The 18,072-nt window shown below is 49.6% G+C and overlaps 1 protein-coding gene, 1 long non-coding RNA gene and 1 pseudogene across 2 annotated transcripts in view; all 3 read right to left on the bottom strand.

The window, feature by feature from the left end:
• Positions 1 to 622: 622 nt before the first annotated feature.
• LOC123926558 (flowering-promoting factor 1-like protein 2) overlaps positions 623 to 18,072 on the bottom strand; it is a 345,288-nt gene continuing 327,838 nt past the window's right edge. The window contains exon 3 of the mRNA XM_045980519.1: positions 623 to 714. Coding sequence (XP_045836475.1) covers positions 683 to 714 — 32 coding nt within the window. The 3' untranslated portion in view covers positions 623 to 682. The remainder of the gene's footprint in view (positions 715 to 18,072) is intronic.
• On the bottom strand, positions 4,799 to 8,052 carry LOC123927182. Its single transcript, XR_006815368.1, has 3 exons — positions 7,939 to 8,052; positions 5,124 to 5,267; positions 4,799 to 4,890 (listed from the first exon to the last, which is right to left on the bottom strand). It is a non-coding gene; the product is annotated as an uncharacterized LOC123927182 (long non-coding RNA).
• On the bottom strand, positions 10,531 to 12,711 carry LOC123927151 (annotated as a pseudogene).

Genomic DNA, 18,072 nt, shown 5'->3' with positions numbered 1-18,072 from the left:
AAGAGAAAAAGAATGAAGGAACCAATGAATAATAAATGGAAGGAAAAGGGGACAGAGGTAGGGAAAACAGAAAAGTGGGCTCAAGAACAAAGAAATTACCTTGCAATGTCACACACGGTGAGTTCAGAGGCCCTAAAGCAATGTTATGCACCTGCATAATCCTAAACTCCCTAGTTAACAACATATAGGTAATAAAGCTTTTTCTGTTTTGTTTTGTTTTAGAGAGGGATGGAGACATGGGTGGGGCCGAGGGAGAGGGAAAGAGAGAATCTTAAACAGACTCCATGCCCAGTGTGGAGCCCCCATGTGGTGCTTGATCTCACAAGCCTGAGGTCATGACCTGAGCTGAAATCAAGAGTCCCACACTTAAGACTGAGCCATCCAGGAGCCCCAGGTAGTAAAGTTTTAAACCAGGAAGATGGAAGTGGCGATCTCTGTACCCCTTAAATTTGGTGTTTAAATCTTTTCTTACAGTAAGCTGGAAGGGCTACAGCAGGAAAGTTGCCAAAGAGTTGCCTGATACACTCTGTTCTCCAGAACAGCTCTGCCAGGGGTTATATTTGACACTGTGGCAGTGTCCAGAAGGAGATTTTGGTGCACTGGCTATCAGCTGCTCACCTAGCTAGGTCCCACATATGTCAACTCAAACGGATTCTTCTAAATGCTTCTCCGGAGGCAGCAGTCAAACTGTTCCACTCCACCACAGAGTGTGCCCTAGAAGGGAAAGCGACAACATAAAAGGTCACAGGCATCAGAAGGATATCTAGAGACACCTTTGAAACCCAAGTTCTAGAATCTAGGAAAGAGTTGGCAGTAAAAGGGCTGGCAGTTTGGGGAAGTACCAGATGGAAAGAGGTGGCACTCACAGCACTCAAGGACAGTGATGGGATGAAGGAGAGAAATCAGCCCTGCCTACAGAATTCTTTGTCTCTTTTGGCTTCCCATAAAGTGTGAATTTCTCTTTCCTGCCTTTAATGTCATCTTTTTAGGTTGGAGTCAAAAGGGAAGAGGAGATTCTCTAGTTTCAGGGAGAGTGCTTTAGGCTAAGTCTGGATTTTCCACCCAGGCAGAAAGGGATTACTCTTAAAACACACCGCACAGAGTCGTGAGCCATCCCGTTTCCAGGCCAAGGCAGTGACCGTATTTAAGTTGGCAATCTCCTTGGGCTTTGCCACTTCCCAGATACTTCTTCAAGGGCTTTAGTTGAGTACCCGAAGTCTGAAATTAAGAAGGTGGATTTCAGAAGAGATGGAGACTGAGCAAAAGGGTGGAAATGGGTGGGTAACTGAAGGCAATGAGTCTTGCTGTATCAGCGAAGAAAGGAAGTGAAAGAGAACACACATGCTAGGGAATCTCATAGGAGAGGACTAAAAGGTTCCAAGGAAGGAAGTTGGGACAATCAAGAGAAAAGTAAAATGGGGTGAGAGCGATAGGAGTGGAGAAAACAAAAGGAGATCATGGCTGGAGAGAAAAATGAGCTGTTAGCAAGGCAGAAATAAGGAAAAAGAAACAGAGAAAAAGGAAGGAAGAGACCCACATGACATCGAAGGGGATAAAAGGACAGGGCTAGTAAAGCTGATGTGAAGGGACTGGGGCCCTTTATTTATTTTATTTTATTTACCCTTCCATCATCCATCTATCCCGTTCTTCCTTTCTTCCTTCACAAAACCTTTAAGCATATATTATGTACTGGATTCTAATTTGGCCACTGGAGATTTAAAAACAATGAATAGGCCCTCTTCTCAAGGGCGTTTCAGTTTAGCCAGATAACTATAAACACCAAAGTGTAATATCATGGGACAAACACCAAGCCAGTGGTCTGAACAGAGGCAATGGTAATACAAAGACAGTGGAGATGAATTCCACTATGGAGTCCCATGCAGAGGCACAGAGACACAAAATCCTGGTGTATTGTGGAACTGCCAGAGTCCCAACCGATGGTGGGAGCAGGAAAAGGGAAGTGAGTGAATTAAAACCTGAGGATCTCTTTCAACCTACATGGATTTCCAACCATTCTCCCACTCTGGTTGAAAATAACTGGGCTAGAGCAAGGTGTACACAGGGAAAGTAGGCAGTAGATGCACATGGAACGGGACCCATCTGTCATAACTTCCCAACACAACAGACTGGCCCCCAGGGCTTGCAGCAGCGGTGGTGAACTCCCGCTCCTGAGAGTCACGGCTGTAATCAAAAGTTTGTAGCACATGGCCTTCCTTTCCATAGGCTACAATTCTCTGATCCCAGCCTGCAGCCACGATGCTATTGGTTGCCCAAGCCAAGGGTGGGCAGGGGTGGTTCACCAACTTCCCCTAAGACAGAAGTAAAGGGTTCCAATCACTCTGACTCTGACAGCCTCAGCCAGGGATTTTTCCTTTCTAGGAAAAATTTATACCCTGTATCAATCTTCCTCCCAACATTTTCCCACCCCAACACATCCTAATCTGGAGAACTTCACAAACCGTCTTTGTGTTTTATACTCTTACACACATATGTATGACATGCACACACATGTCTGACATTGTCCTCAAGAGGAAACCTCAAAAGGCTTGTATGTTGAGTTCTTTAGTAAATACCTCTAAGGCCCCCAAAGGGACATATCCTACACATTAACTAACACTGGCTAGGTCCACACGGAGCATACAGCTCTTTCTTTACAGAAGAAATAAATTTCATTATTACCTGAGTAATTCTTTTTTTAAATCTCTTTTGGCTTCCAATAAAGTAGGAATTTCTCTTTCCTGCCTTTAATGTCATATTTTTAGGTTGGGGTCCAAAGGGAAGAAGAGATTCTCTAGTTTCAGGGGAGACTGCTTTAGGCTAAGGCCGGATTTTTCCTGGTTTGGAGAAAGTCACCCAGGCAGAAAGGGATTACTATTTTTTTAAAGTTTTAGTTATTTAAGTAATCTCTACACCTAATGTGGCACTCAAACTCACAACCCTGAGATCAAGAGTCACATGATCCACCAACTGAGCCAGCCAGGCACCCCTCTACAAGTAAGTCTTAAGGTAAGTTAGTTGGACAATAGAGAATTACATAAAGTAAAACATAAACATTCATTTTATCCCCCACCCTTTCCCTTTTCTCTCTTGAGAATGACTTTTCCTATGAATTTATACATATAAATACACTTTTTACATAGATAAGAATAATTTTCACTTTCCCTTACTCTCAGAATCCTTTCCACTCGATTCCTCTTTGCCCACAAATATTAAGCTGTGGCCTCCTGAATAAAAATTCTCTCTGTGGCTGCATCTAAATGTGCCCCCCACCAACCACCTCAATCTTAATGTTCAACCTCCCCTAGGAGGGATCTTGGTTTTCTTTACCCCCATCTCACAGCATCCTTTAGTCATACCTGTGACTCTCCAGGCCTTCATCATCGAAGAAATACCTAACAATGGTGCCATCTGCATGACCAGGGAATTCCTTTCCCAGAGGAACTAAAAAAGTGAGTGAATTAAAAGGAAGAGGAAGAGGAAGAAAGAGATTACTCTGTCTCACCAAGAAATCCCGCTTCTGCGTCAAACATTACCCTACCTGGGGCTCCCTGCTACCACTCCTCCCCATCTTCCATATTATAGTCTCCCAGTCCCGACATCCCCATCGCTTCTTCCTATGTCTCCAAGCTTGGGATACTGCTCTTCCGTACTCATTCTGTTGTCAGTGATACCACGTAAGAATCTGTCCCATAGATGGTAGATGATTTATTAGTTTTAGTGTTTGCTAAACGAACCTGAAAATGGGAAAATGGATACAAGTCTGGTTAGGTTCCTTTCAATCCCACCCAGATCCTAAGGAAAGAAAAAGAAATAACAAAAAACTGGTCCTTCTGTTTTCCCCCCAATATATAACTTGACCCTAAGGAAACATTTAACCGTATTTCTCTCTCCAGAACCATTATCCCCACCCACAACCTCTCTTGTGTTTCTCTTCCTTCTTTACCTTCCCTTCAGCCAGTCCAAAAACAATGATGTGCTCTGCCAGCCACTGCAGACAAGTGCCAGCACTCTGTAAGGAGGAAATCATGAAAAGGATAACTCTGTCCATGTAGCCCAGTGCATTTATAACAAACTGAACCCCCACACGTGCCACCACCCCAGTCGCCTACAGCAGAGAAGAGGACACAGCCGGGCTCAAGGAGGAAAGCAAGGAGGATGGGCAGCCACGCAGCGCCATCCTCTATCCTCTCAGTTGGAAAAGTCAAGACTGACAAGTTTTAAAAATGCAACTTCTGGTTACATTTACAAGTAGATATATTGATATATGTTTGTTCATCCAAATCTCCCAGAGACAGGTCTGAACTTTACCGTCTGGATGAATTTCTTACAGATGACTTTCTTGTCACCCCTGCCACATAAAAGGAGGGAAAACACATTAAAAACACTTTCATAAATAAAGTGCCACACGTGATGCTGGGGGAAGGGAGGAAAGACCAGGTACGTTCCCTGCTCCCCCTAATGTTTCCTACCGTTCCATAGGAGCCTTGAAAGGAGGCATACAATGAAGCCCGAGCAGTGTTAGAATAATAACAAAGATGCTGTGTCACCAAGGGCTCCCATCACAGGTCCTCATGCTGTCCTTAGGCTGATCCCACCAGGGATGGGATCTCACAACACATGAGGCAGGCACAGATAGGGAAGCAGCAACAGACTCGGGAAGGCCTTTGCTCTCCACGTCCCAGCCTGGACCATCATCTTCTCTACTCCCCTTTCCCCAATGAGACATTTCTTCCTGCCTTCCCCTTCTTTTCCAGGTCACCCCCACCTCCCAGTCTCTATCCTCACCAATCTTCTCCAATCTTGTACACATAGATGATGTTGTCAGTCTGTCCTATGGCAATTTTAGTGGAATCAGGAGAAAAAGCCATGCCCTTCACCATATAGCTCTTCCTGCCATATTAAGAGTTAAAAAAGGAAAAGGAAAAAAAAAGTCATGAGTACCCATGGTAGAGAAAAGAGAAGAAAAGGTGTTTGTGTGACTGTATGGAGCGTGAGGGATTTATCCTGAGAAAAGATGGGGCAGGCCATTTCCTATGCAGATGGCTGGGGAAGTTAGTTAGGAAGTTTTCCAGATTCATAAGACCCCATGAACAGGTTAAGGACACACAGAGTACTCTCTTCACCTTCATTTCAGCTGGTTTGGTGGAGAATTTCTCTCTCCACTCCCCATGTTCATCGTATAGCAACACCACTCGGTCCACTGTGCAGACGGCAAACTTGGCATTGTTCTGGGACCAAGCCATGCAGGTCACCTTTGCAGCTCCATCCTGCAGAGGCAGGGGGGGCAAAAATAATCCCAGGTGTTCATCTAGAGTGACAAAAGCATTTCTAGTTCCTTTAGCTCTAGTGTGACTTTGGTCAATTCTCCAAATCATAGTTCTTAAAACAAAAGATGCATCCTGGTCTCCAAGGCTATAAAACCCCTGGCCCAGGAGAACAAGGTGCTTTAGAAACCCATAATGCAAATACACTTTGAGGTGACACACAGTATCAACTGTACCAATGTGCCCCTGCAATGGTCTTGCTCCTTCATAGCTCAACTGAAATAAATTCATTTGGTCTGATAAGTTTTTCTTTTTTAATAGGTTCTGGTCTTCGGCCATTCATTCAATATACACATTTTTTTTTCATTCAATATTATTTTTTAAAGGTTTTATTTATTTGACAGAGACACAGCGAGAGAGGGAACACAAGCAGGGGGAGTGGGAGAGGGAGAAGCAGGCTTCCCAGTGAGCAGGGAGCCCAATGTGGGGCTCAATCCCACGACCCTGGATTATGACCTTGATGAAGACACTTAATGATTTAGCCACCCAGGCACTCCTCATTCAATATTTTTTGAGTACCTTACTGAGAAAGGCATGTAGCCAGGGGCTCAGAGGAAGACAAAGAGCAAAATACAGTCCCTGCCCCCAGGCTAATAACATGGTGCAAAACAGAAAAAATCCCATTAGAAAGGCATGTACAAAGCCATGATAGTTTGGAGAAGTCTGAAATCGTTTTATGTTTAAATGACCCAACTTTAAGGTTTGAAGAATTGGATGTAGTTAAATGGGGGAAGTTATCTGAAGTAGAAGGAATGATAGGAGCAAAGGCAAATCTTATTAAGAGACAGTAATTTAATTTAGCTTAAACTATCTTACAAATAGAACAGAAGAAGGAAGACAGGAAAAACAGTGAGGCCAGCACAAAAAAAAAAACTTTGGAATTTGGCCAAGGAGTTTGGGCTTATTTGGTAGGAAAAAGACAGGGAAAGTTCTGGAATGGGGAGTTAAACAATCAGAGTTGAGATTTAGGATGAAAAGCCACCAGCTTATTTTTTTTTTAATCCCCCCCCCCCAAACTATGCACTGCCCAGAAGTCCAGTTTTGAAGTGATCATCTCCCAGTCAATTATTCTCTTCCACATCTGTCCACCACCTGGTCCTCAACGGTTCTGAACTAAGGACTTCCCTCCTTGAAATAAAACATTCGGCTTCTGCTCCAATAGTGTGATTAATTACTTGGGCTCCAGAGCTCTGGTTTGAAACTTTGTTACTTTTCACTCCTAACCCACCTACCTCCAAAGTCCCAGGTTTAAAAGGCCTATTTTTTTTCTTCCCTCCATCAAAATCCTCAGAGTCAGAAAATAGCCACACCACCACCTTTACCCTCCCCCACCGCTTGATTGAATTAGGTTCGAAAGGCTGAGGTTCCTCATTTTCCTTGCTCATCATCTTCCCTCATCATTTTGCCAATCCTGGGCGTTTGCCCTACCCTGCAACATGACATCTTATTTTGAAAGATTGAAGGGGATTTTCACTTCCAATTATTCCATTAGGGTAAAGGAATTTTTAAATTACAATTTCGGGGGCAGTGTCCTGAGCAATGAGCACTTCTCTCTTTTGTTCTAATTTCCCTCTATTCTCCTAATACCACATTCGCTGTGAAGCCTTCCTCATGCCTCACAGCACTGTGGTGAGGATTAAATGGGGGCAGGGAGTAGAATAATAAAAACCAACCTTTAACAAGATCTTACCATAGACTAGACATTTTGATCCATGCTCAATATGCATTGTCCTTTTACTTCATAATGCTGAGACAGATATGATTATGCCTATTTTACAGATGGGGAAACTGAGGTTCAGAAAAGTTAAGTAATTTGCTCAAATTGACATACACAGTTTATAAGGGGATGGAACCAAGATTTAAATCCACGTATGTCTGGCTCCACAAACCACAATCCTAACTCCTTAAATTATGCTGTCTTGCTACATAGGAAACATTCACTGATGGCAGATACTATCATTAGCTTTGTATGAGTCTATCCTTTGAATTTTGAATGTTCTCTCTCGTCTATCAGTTTCTACAGGGTTTTTTAGTTTGATAAGGATATGGGCACATACCTTTCCTTAACTCTTCCTCCAAACCCCCTCAGGCTGCTATTATTGTTACTCCCATTTTCCAAATGGAGTAGTTGGGTGGGCCTCAGAGACTGTGTGCCGAGGGCTTGAAGTCAGCGCGATTGGACCATTTATTTAAAGTGGAGCTGGCACTAGGACTTGAATGCTGGTCTCCTAGCTCCAAAACCCAGCCTTCCTTTAGCATGGTTCCTCTCCCGGTGCCCATCCTTTTCTGAATCTGAGATCTTCATCAACAGAGCGCACGTGAGGTCTTCCGCACTCCGTCTTTGGGGCTTTTGCCTAAAGCGCTTGTTTATCCGGGCGCAGACTTAGGTTCGTTGTTTACACGTGCGCCCAGCACGGGGCCTCGTACACAACTGAGGTCAAATGAAAAGGAATGAAAGCTACCGAGGTTAGTGGTCCGTCTTGACTACCGCACACTGCCTACCGAGCAGAGATTCCGCATACAGTAGGCGCTCAGCATGGTGAGATTTCAGTTCCCCCACTTCTCTGGGAACGTTAAGGCTGGCGAGGGAAGGAGGAGGCATGCAACTCCTCACCTGAGGGCTCAGCAGGGTCCTCAGATGCTTCAACTGCCTGAAGAACACCTGTCTCTCTGATGCCACCAGTCAGCGACAACTCCCGTCGTTACCTGGACAACCCGCCACGCAGCCGCAGAGACTGCCGCTGACGCAGATGCTAAGAGAGCCGAACACTCTACACCAGGTCCCCACCTAGCTTCGCCTTGAAGCAAACAGAAGGTGCGCAGGCGCAGTGAGGTCTAGGGCGGGACCCCGAGAGGACTCGAGTCCTCTCTTCAACCAATCCTGTCCTTGCTTGCAAACTCAAGCTCAAGCCACGCCCACAAGCCCTCCACATACTCCAGGTCCTACCTAGGTAATGGCGGTCTTTCTCACACCGTGATTGTGAGTAAAGTGTGGCCGAATACTTCTTTTAATCCTTACAACCCTGGAGGAAGGCAGGGCGGTTGCTTTCACACGTTTTGCAGCGGGCCGGTTTTAACCGAAATAGGCTATATGATTTGCACGGGGTATCACAAGGCTAATCATGATAGCTAACTGAATACTCAGTATGCCTCTGCCAGGTACTGGGCAAAAGGTTGTAGATGCATTATCTCATTTAATCTCAAAGACACCTTTTGAAGGGGATGGCATTATTAGTTCCATTTCACATCCCAGGAGACTCAGGATTAGAGGGGTCACTTAACAAACTAACAGTAAATGATGCAACTGGGATTCAACCCAGAGCTGATGCATTTAAACAGCCTTTATATTCTGAACTTCTAGCTCCCTATATCTATGCCATGCTTCTATACCCGGTGCCACCTCCATCCCAAGAGATGAGGTGTCCAGAGTCCAGAGATGTGAGTGTTTCCGTGCCAGTGGCCAGTGAGAGGTACTACTTCAGAACTGGGTAGCAGTGGATCAAAGACTGCTGCCCAGATCTGGATGCTTTTGTGGTTCAAGGCAGAGGGCAAATGAGAACTTGGTTTATCTGATAGGATGAAGTTAAGTCTTGTGATACCTGGGGTTGGAGCTAGGTTAAGTAGAAAGGATAATGACTTCTTGATCTATTTGGATTGTGGTCCCTTTCAGAATTACTGGCCTAAATTCTTGTAACATGCCAGAGAGACTGAGATGCAGAAAGGAGAGTTCATACACCTCCTCTGGAAAGATCCGAAGTTGAGAAGACCTCTGATTCTCCAGAGAGTATAGCATATGATGTCCAGATTCTGGGTTCTGCAGCCTTTCCCCCATAGTGCTTGCAAACATCAACAGGTATTTCTCTCATTGGCACCATTCCCCACCCTTGGAATTTAGGAAAGAGTAGAGGAAAGCCTCTACTTTCACAGGAAGGAAGTAGCCCCAGAGCCCAAAGTATAAGTCTTTTGACAGGGGAGTTCCAACCCCTCAGTTTTATTTCCATAATCCTCCTCTGGATATAGTGGCAGAGAGTGAATATAAACTCACTTACACTTTACAGTTATTATTGACTTTGACCGAATCAGCAGAGACAGAGGCAGACAGAAACAAAAGGAAGAGTGAGGGCGGGGAAGACTCTAAGTACAGGAGGCACAGGGTAGGAGCACGTGGACTGAAGGACCATTAGTGGAGCTGCTCTTTGATTTGTCCCAAACACCACTCAGTCCTTTTCTGGAAATTAACTGAGGTTGATGGAGGAGTCAGAGGAATAAATGGTGAAAAGCTTGGGTGTCAATGTGGGCAGTGAACGTAAAAAGGTTACCGGCCCCTCTCGTGTGGTATAACCTTCATTTCCATGGATGCAGGAGAATTTATATCCCCCCCCCCTTCTTTTCCTTCTCCGCCCTTCTCACTGAACAAAACAAAAGGAACTAGGGCTCTAGTTTTCTACACCCATTTCTGTCCTCTCCCCACCCATTCCAGGTTATAGAATCAAAACAAATGCCTTAAAACAATGAGAGTGTTCCTGTGGAGTTGATGGTGGTGTGAGAGGCCCTTGTGGTCAGGGGAGAGACAGTGGGGAAGTGTCTTCAGCATACTATACAGTATCCCACGCAGTCATCTCCAGTTTGTCCAAGAACGTTTATTGGAAAAATGTCCAAGGGGTGAGGTCACCAGCAGCAGCTGGGGGAGGGGGGCTACCAGGTGAGAGGGGGAGCACCTGAGGCTCCGTGGAAGACATAGGAGTAGTGCAGTGCAGCATCTGCCCCAGACCCAGACAATTCCTTTGAGTTGCTGGGGGAGGTGGAGAACCCCAAGAAACTCCCCTCTCTGAGACCCAGAGGCAAGATGTGGGGGCAGCTGGGGATGCCGAGAGACCTGATGCAGGTGCGATGGGGGCCCCATCTGGGACTTAGTGGGATACAGTTGAACAGGTGTCTCTCCCCTTGACCTGGGGGATGGAAGGACATATCCCATCTGATAGCCATTCCCCAGGTCCAGGGGCACAGCCCCTAAGAGACCTACCTTCTGGCCCTGCTCACAGTGGAAAGAGGATGGGTACCAGGCCTGAGATTGTGGGAGTGTCATTACCCTCTAAGAGATTATGGGATCCTTCAGTCTTGGGCAGATCACCAACTGAGGCTCTCCCTGACCCTATCCCCATCCCCAGGTTGTTAGTGCATCTGTTTTCGAGTACGGTTTCTTCACTCATACATCAATGGTCTTGATGGATGGTGACTTTTTCTGTTTTGAAAAAAAATGGCTTGAGTCTCATGTCAGGACGGTAAGAGCCTCCTTCATCCCAAATATCCATTTCCTTTCTCTTCCTGCCCCTCTTTGGCCTTCTCCCTTTCCCTGACTGCTTCTAGAAGCGAAATCACCCTTCCCTCCCTCACTGGCCCCACATCATATCACCTGTCTCGTCCCCACTGGCCTTCCCTGAGGACTCTGTTCTGGCCCCTTCCCCTTCTCCTTGGGGTTGTTGTTGGAGTCGTTGTCCTTGATGATATCATACTGACAGCAGAAGAGCCCAATTACAGCTGAGACACAACAATACAATCTGCACCTTGATCTTGACCTCCCCACTCACAGCCTTGAAGGGCAGTGAGATACCCACACGGTTTCTAGAAAATCTGAGAAGAAAACCCTTGAATTTCGGGTGCTCATATGCGAGCACCACCCTCTTAGCCTTCCTCTCCTCAAACTTCTGCTCGCCCTCAACTAAGCATCTCCCCTGCATTTCCCTCCCTGCCTTTTCCCCTGACAGCCTTCACCACCTCCCACCCTCACTGAGCCCCCACTCCCCCAATCCTTGGTGCCCCGTGCAGCTGCTCACTCACTGGCCCACATGAGCAACACCACCACAATAACCACTTCCCCTGTCTGCAATGGTCGCTGTCCATCCAGACCCTCCACTGTGATGTCACCTGAGAAGAAAGAGATAGACTCCAGGTTATGGGGAGCGGCCACAGAGCTCTTCTATGCAGACCCGTAAGGATGGAGAGTCTGGGGGCAGGGTTGCCCCTGCGAGCCCCTCTCTAGGAAGGTGGACAGGGAGTTAGAGACCAAAAAAGCAGGACCGTTGCGGGCAAGTATTCACACAGACTGCGGCGGCTAGGAACAGACGGTGGGGAAAAGGAAGCTTAAAAGCCCTTCTCCCAAACAATTCATTATCAGCCTGTTTATACCCAGTCCCCTGCCAACCTTATTCCTTCGTTTCTTGGCAGTATGATGAATTAAGTCATCCTTTTATTCATCTAAGCTAGACTGGCTTGTTTGGGGGGAAGTAAACAAGAGGCTAAAGGGCAGGTAAAAAGCCAGAGAATCCAAAGCTTTTGGGAGTGGAGGATAGCTGAGCCTCTCACCTGGGCTTGAGCTGTTGGAGGGTAGCCGGTCAGAACCCTTGAGAGTTCAGAAGTGCACCCGAGGCCTTGGGGGGCTCTCTCCCCAAAGGCCGATGCTCCGAACCTGCATCGTGTAGTCGCTGTCTTCAGCCAGTCCCCAGAGGGCACAGGCCCACGTGGTGGTGTTCACCTCCCGGATCACACGCTGCCCAGGGCCAGTCTGTCGCTGCGGGGAGATGATGGGACAGGAGGGCGGTCTCACACCAGTCCCAGGACTCAAACATCCAAGCACTCCACGGAGTAGGATGACAAGGGCAGCTTGAGCCAGGGGACACCAGCTCCCAGATTCCCCCACCACGGGGAGGGGAGCTTTGGTCCCCAGTGGGGGTAACGGAAGGAAGGCTCAGAGTTCCAAGGACACAGGCTGAGGGAGCAGAAGGGTGATTCGTACTTGCTGGGAAATGGAGTAGCCAATGACAATGTTGCCTTCTGGGATGTCCCAGGACACAGTGGCTGAGCTGGTTCTGAGGTGAGTGACTGTCACATTCACAGGAGAAGGAGGCCCGTCTGTTGGGTGCCAGAGAGAATAGGTTAACAGGTCCCATGTACGGACTAGCTCTGCTTGATCCCACTACCCCTTTACTCACCTGCTTGCACAAAGCCCAGGTCCCAACTGACCAGCAGGAGGACCTAAGGGCTTAAATATGGGGAGAGGGGCATCAGCGAAGCCATGGAACCCATTGAGTCTGCTGGGAGGCACTGGGGCATCCACTTGACATCCAGGTGGGGCTCCTGAAGGTGGCCGGAGTTGTTGGGGGCGGGTTCCAGGACTGCCCAGAACGCACGGGTGGCAGCAGCTCTCCCGGGCTCCCCACCACCCACAGCAGCCCCGGATCCCCCTACCCCTGGTCTCCCCACTCCTTCCCCGCCCCAGCGTCACCCAGGGTCCGCAGTGCTATGTTCTGCCCTGCCCACACCGACGTCCGCGAGTCCTCGCGGTAGGTCAGGCCTCGGCAGGCTGCTCAGTGCCCAGAGGGCGGCCCATCACCTGGCTCCTTGGCGCTGCCCCTACCCCATCCTGGCGCGGGCCCCGTGCAGCAGGCAGCGCATGACAGAGCTGCGGGCAGAGGGCAGGCGGAGGCCGAGTGGGAGTGGGCCGCGGGGCTGCGGGGTGGGGGGGCCCAGAGCTAGGAGGGGCCGCGTAGTCTGTCCCTGAGTGTGGGGCAGTGCAGGCGCTGCCTGGCTGCTGGCAAGAGTCCTGGTACAGAGGCAGTGCGGCTGTCCCCCGGGCCCTGCAGTGGGATGTGACTGTCCAGGCTAGCTAGCCTCCGCCTTCTGCAGAGCTGGCCCAGCTCAGTCCACCGCAGCCCGACCTGGACGTGCTGGCCAGCCCTGCCCCGCCAGGGTTCTCGCTGCACTCATCCCCCTCCTGCCCCGTCCCTATTCTCCCGGGGCTCCTCCAAGGACCCCTCTTACCTCTGATCCCGGCTCCTTCCGAGGAGCCTGCTGCGTGCATAGGGAGAGGAGCAGGTGCAAGGGTCTAGGGCACCTGGGAGGGCCCCTCCCTCCCGGGGTGGAATTAGCCAAGTTGGAAGGAGGAATCCCACTTCCCCTGCGGGAGGGGACAGAGTGGCCAGATAATTGTTCTAAAAATCTCCTACTTGTAGACTGTGTCAGCTTTTAAATCTCTTCCCCATTCATAATGTGATACTGATTCTCTTCACTCTCATTCATTCTTTCATTTATTAAACAAATAATTTATTGAGTGTCACCTAGGTGTCTGGGCATGGGAAGAGCTGGAGTACAGCGGTTAAGACAGCAGGCTGGGTTTATAGCGGTGGGAGTCTAAAGAGTAGCAACCTATGTTTTTAGCTCTTCTTCCTGCCTGGCGTGGAGAAATTGGTCGTCTAAGTGTCAGGTTTCCCAAAATCCGAGCGTCCAGAACCTCATAGGGCTGTTGGCAGGATCCAGTGAGAGAATGTTGGGGAATGTCGTTATAAATCTTCTGACATTGTGTGAGTGAGGGATTGTCATGAGTTTGCACCAGTCTGTTAGTTACTTCATTCTTTTAGCAAACATAAATCCTTAAACTATTTCGTGAGATCTGGAGTAACAACCTGGGTGTGAGTCCCCTTTCTGTCAACTGCGTGATCTTCAGCAATGACCTAACTTCTCTGAGCCTCTGCTTTACCATCTGCAAAATGAGAGTGTCAGTATGGTCTCCTTAGTGTGAATGTACCCAGTGAGATACCGTATGTGAAAAGTGCATTGTGCAGTGTAAATAAATGTTGGCTAATGTTGTATTTAGGGCAGATACTTTGGTTTCTAATTCTCATTGCAGCATTTCTATTTCTGTGGCACTTTTTTTCCTGTAATATTCAGTTCAGCATGTGTCCCTCTGGGACTCCAAAGCTTCTGTTACCTTCCTTCTGAGTTGAAAGAGTGAAATGGAGCAAGAGGCGCAGGGAGGACTCTGTGTTCTGGACTTGTGATCAAGCCATGGCTCAGGTCCTCTGACCTCTGCTGTCCCTGAGGACCCTGATCTCTGGCCTCCTGTTGCATCCTGGTCCCAGAGCACTCTGCTCAGGGATTCTCATTGTCCTGGGACTGTGTATTATTCTGCACTTCTGAGCTCCAGGCCCTCCAGAGAAGAGGTCATTGTGTCCAAAGGTTAAGAGCAATGAACCTCAGGTTTCCCCCTTCATGGGGCAAAGCAGAGGCTGGGACGTCCGCATGCATGCAAAGAGGGACCCCTGGAGCTTCCCTGGGGTGCCCAGAGGGCTGGGGGCCAACTGGTCAGGAAAGGGTGCGGGGAAGAGATACTCAGAGGCGGTGGTACTCAAAGAGGCCAGGGTACCTGGGTTAATCATCACTGTGGCTCAGATGAGGCCCCACCAGCTGGAAGCAGAGTTAGCATGACAGAAGGTTTTGTGTGGCTGAAGATGCAGGCACGACAGGGTGTCCACAGCGTGTGACCATGCCAGGCACAAAACGGTTTCAACACGTGATTGAGACCCCAGAGCCTGGCAAGTGGGAGGTGAGACCCCGCCTTCCGCCTTCTCCATGTTGGTCTTCTGCACTGATTCCAAGAATCATTTCTCATCTGGACTTCCCTCCACCCTGGGTTTCTGTTTTCCCTCTCCTCCTTCCCATCTTCCTTCCTGACCTTCCCCTATTAGGCCCAGAGTACCAAGTTCAGGCTAAATCCTTGGATGGTGTGTGTGTATGTGTGTGTGTGTGTGTCCCCAAACCTTGTGCCTGCTGCCACTCCCACCTCCAGATCAAGAGGCATGAGTGAGGCTTGGTCTTTCTAAGGGTGATACGCAGCTGGCCGACAGGTTGAGGGAAAGATGCTCAATGTCATCGTCAGGGAAATGCACATCAAAACCACAGTGAGATGTCACCTCGCACCAAGCAGAATGGCCACCATCAAGAAGAGAACCCATAGCAAACGCTGGAGAGGATTTGGAAAGAGGGAATGCAGTGCCCTGCGAGTGGGGAGGCACCCTGGTGCAGCCACTATGGAAAACAGTACGGAGGGTCCTCAAAAGATTAAAAATAGAGATACCCTATGATCTGGCAATCCCACTTCTTGGCATCTGTCCACAAGAATGAAAACAGGAACTCAAAGAGACGTGTGTACTCTCGTGTTTGCCGCAGCCAAGACACAGAAAGAACCCGCGTGTCCCTCGTCCCAGGAATGGGTAAAGGAGATGCGGTCCAACCATGGGATAGACTATGACTCAGCCTCAATAAAGGAAGGACATTCAGACACCTGCTACCACACGCAGAAGCCCTGAGGACACTACGCTCTGTGGGGTAAGCCGGTCACAAAGGGACAGACGCTGCATCCCTCTGCTTATATGATGGACCTAGACCCGGCACATTCACAGGGACAGAAAGTTGAGTGGTGGCTGTCAGGGGCTGGGGGAAGGGAAGGAGGGACTAGTGTTCAATGGGGACATCACACAATTTGGGGAAGACGGAGTGCTGGAGGGGGACGGAGGGGACGGTTGTGTCACTGTGAATGCTCCTGATGGCGCAGAACTGCAGACATAAAAACGGTTAGGATGTCCTCATATCAGGGAGAGGGGGAGGGGGCTATGGACATTGGGGAGGGGAGGCGAACCATAAGAGACTATGGACTCTGAAAAACAACCTGAGGATTTTGAAGGGTCAGGGGTGGGAGGTTGGGGGAACAGGTGGTGGGTAATAGGGAGGGCACGTTTTGCATGGAGCACTGGGTGTTGTGCAAAAACAATGAATACTGTTATGCTGAAAAAAATAAATAAAATGGGAAAAAAATGGTTAGGATGGTAAATTTTATATCATGTATATTTACCATTTCAAAGAATCACTTCAGCTTTTTCTTCATACTTCTTCAGAAAAAGATTTATTTATTTGAGAGAGGGCGTGAGCACGCATGCCCAGGGGCAGAGAGGCAGAATCCTCAAGAAGAGGGTGACGTGGGGCTCGATCTCATGACCCATGAGATCAGGACCTAAGTCCCAAACCTAGAATCAGATGCTCGACCGACGGCGCCACCCAGGCACCCCTCTCGGTACTTGCAGTGTGGCTCCCAGAATATTTAAAGGTGCCCGTGGCCAGCACCTACTGGGGCTGGTGAGCTCTGTAGGTCTACCTCCCATCCTTGTGCCCCAGAGACTTGGGCCCAACAGGTCTGGGACGGGGCTGACAAGTCTCCAACATTTCCTGGGGAGATCCCGAGGCCACTGGTCTGGAGACCCTGCTTGAGAACCACTGCCAGGGGCACACGGAGCAGCCCCCACTTCCCGGTGGAAGTCCTGAGACCTCTGGTTGGCAGAGGGCCAGCCTCTACGGTTGTACTGGCAGAACCACCATGAGGGACCCAGGTGGGAATCTCCACCTGAACCGGTCGCTGAAAGACACCTGAGCACCAGGGCGCAGGGGGACATGGGTATCGCCGCTCCCTAGGGAGACCTTCACCAATGGGGCAGGGGGGCCACCTGGGTGCTTGTCCTGATTGACCCGAGGAGCTGTGTTGACTTCAGCGGGAGGACAGCAAGCGGCTTTTTTCTTTCTTTCTTTCTTCCTTTTTTTTTTTTTTTTTTTTTAAGATTTTACCTATTTATTTGTCAGAGAGAGAACACAGGCAGGGGGAGCAGCAGGCAGAGGGGGAAGCAGACTCCCCGATGAGCAGAGAGCCCAATGCGGGAATCGATCCCAGGACCCTGAGATTATGACCTGAGCTGAAGGCAGAGGCTTCACCACCTGAGCCACCCAGTGTCCCAGCAAGTGGCTTCTTGACGGGCTTCAGATTCGCCTCCCACCAGGGCACGACTGACAATGGCTGTAACTGGAAGTCCAATTCTGAGAGCGGACGGCACCTTCCACCCCTTTCTCCCATGCTGGCAGGAGACCGTGGTGACGGGCACTGTGAGCATAGCCCCCCAGTTGCGGGGATGGCACAAGGCTCTTTCCTGAGAGCCTGCTTGCCAGCAGCAGCACGGGCCTCTGCCAAACCCCAAGCTGCCTGGGGACCCACAGGTTCCCCCACCCCTGCTGAGACAGCCCCGCCGAAGCAGCCAGCACGACGAGCTGACCAAGGGCTGGGGGAACGCATGGGCCCCGTCCCAGGTTGCCCACCGCAGCAGCACAGGCCTTCACCCCTGGGTGACAGGTCTGCATCCAGCAGGCTGCTGGGCAGTGTTACAGGCTGCAACTGTGTCTTCCCAATTTCCTGTGATGGATTTCTCCCCCTGCCACACAGGATCTCAGAATGCGACTGTGTTTGGAGAGACGGTCTTTAAAGGCAGAATTAAGTTAAAACAAGGTCACAAGTGTGGGCCTCATCCAGTCTGACAGGTGTCTTTACGAGAAGAGACTGGGGCAGAGACACACAGGGGGACCAGCACGTGAGGACTGGGGAGAAGAAGACACCCTCTACAAGCCAAGGAGGGAGGGCTCAGGGAAACCAACCTGTCCGGGCCATGACCTCGGACCTCCAGCCTCCAGACCACAGACATATGTGTGTGTTGCTGATGCTGCCCCGTCTGTGCCCCGTGTCACCCTGGCCCGAGTCCATGCACACAGGAGCTGCTGGGAACGTGAAAGATGTGGCACCAGGAGACACCTTTCACGATGAGTGGGCTTGGTGACAACCCGTGGCAGGCAGTCGCTGGGGCGGGGAGGCAGGCCATCATGACCACCTCGGTGCCTACCAGGTGCCAGGCCGTGATCTCTCATAAGTCCTGTCATTGCGGCAGTGACGGGCGTGATCTGGGCTCTGCCACTGTGCAGGGGTGTCAGGCTCCATTCGATCCCCACCGTGGCACTGGGATCTGCACCTGCCTACAGGTGAGGACACAGACCCAGGTCACTGGCCAGGAGAGCGAGGAGCGGCCATCTCTCTCCCAGTCCAGGT

Source organism: Meles meles, chromosome 16 (assembly GCF_922984935.1).
Source record: "Meles meles chromosome 16, mMelMel3.1 paternal haplotype, whole genome shotgun sequence".
In the NCBI taxonomy this organism is placed as follows: domain Eukaryota; kingdom Metazoa; phylum Chordata; class Mammalia; order Carnivora; family Mustelidae; genus Meles; species Meles meles.
This window is presented reverse-complemented; position numbering and strand designations above follow the sequence as displayed.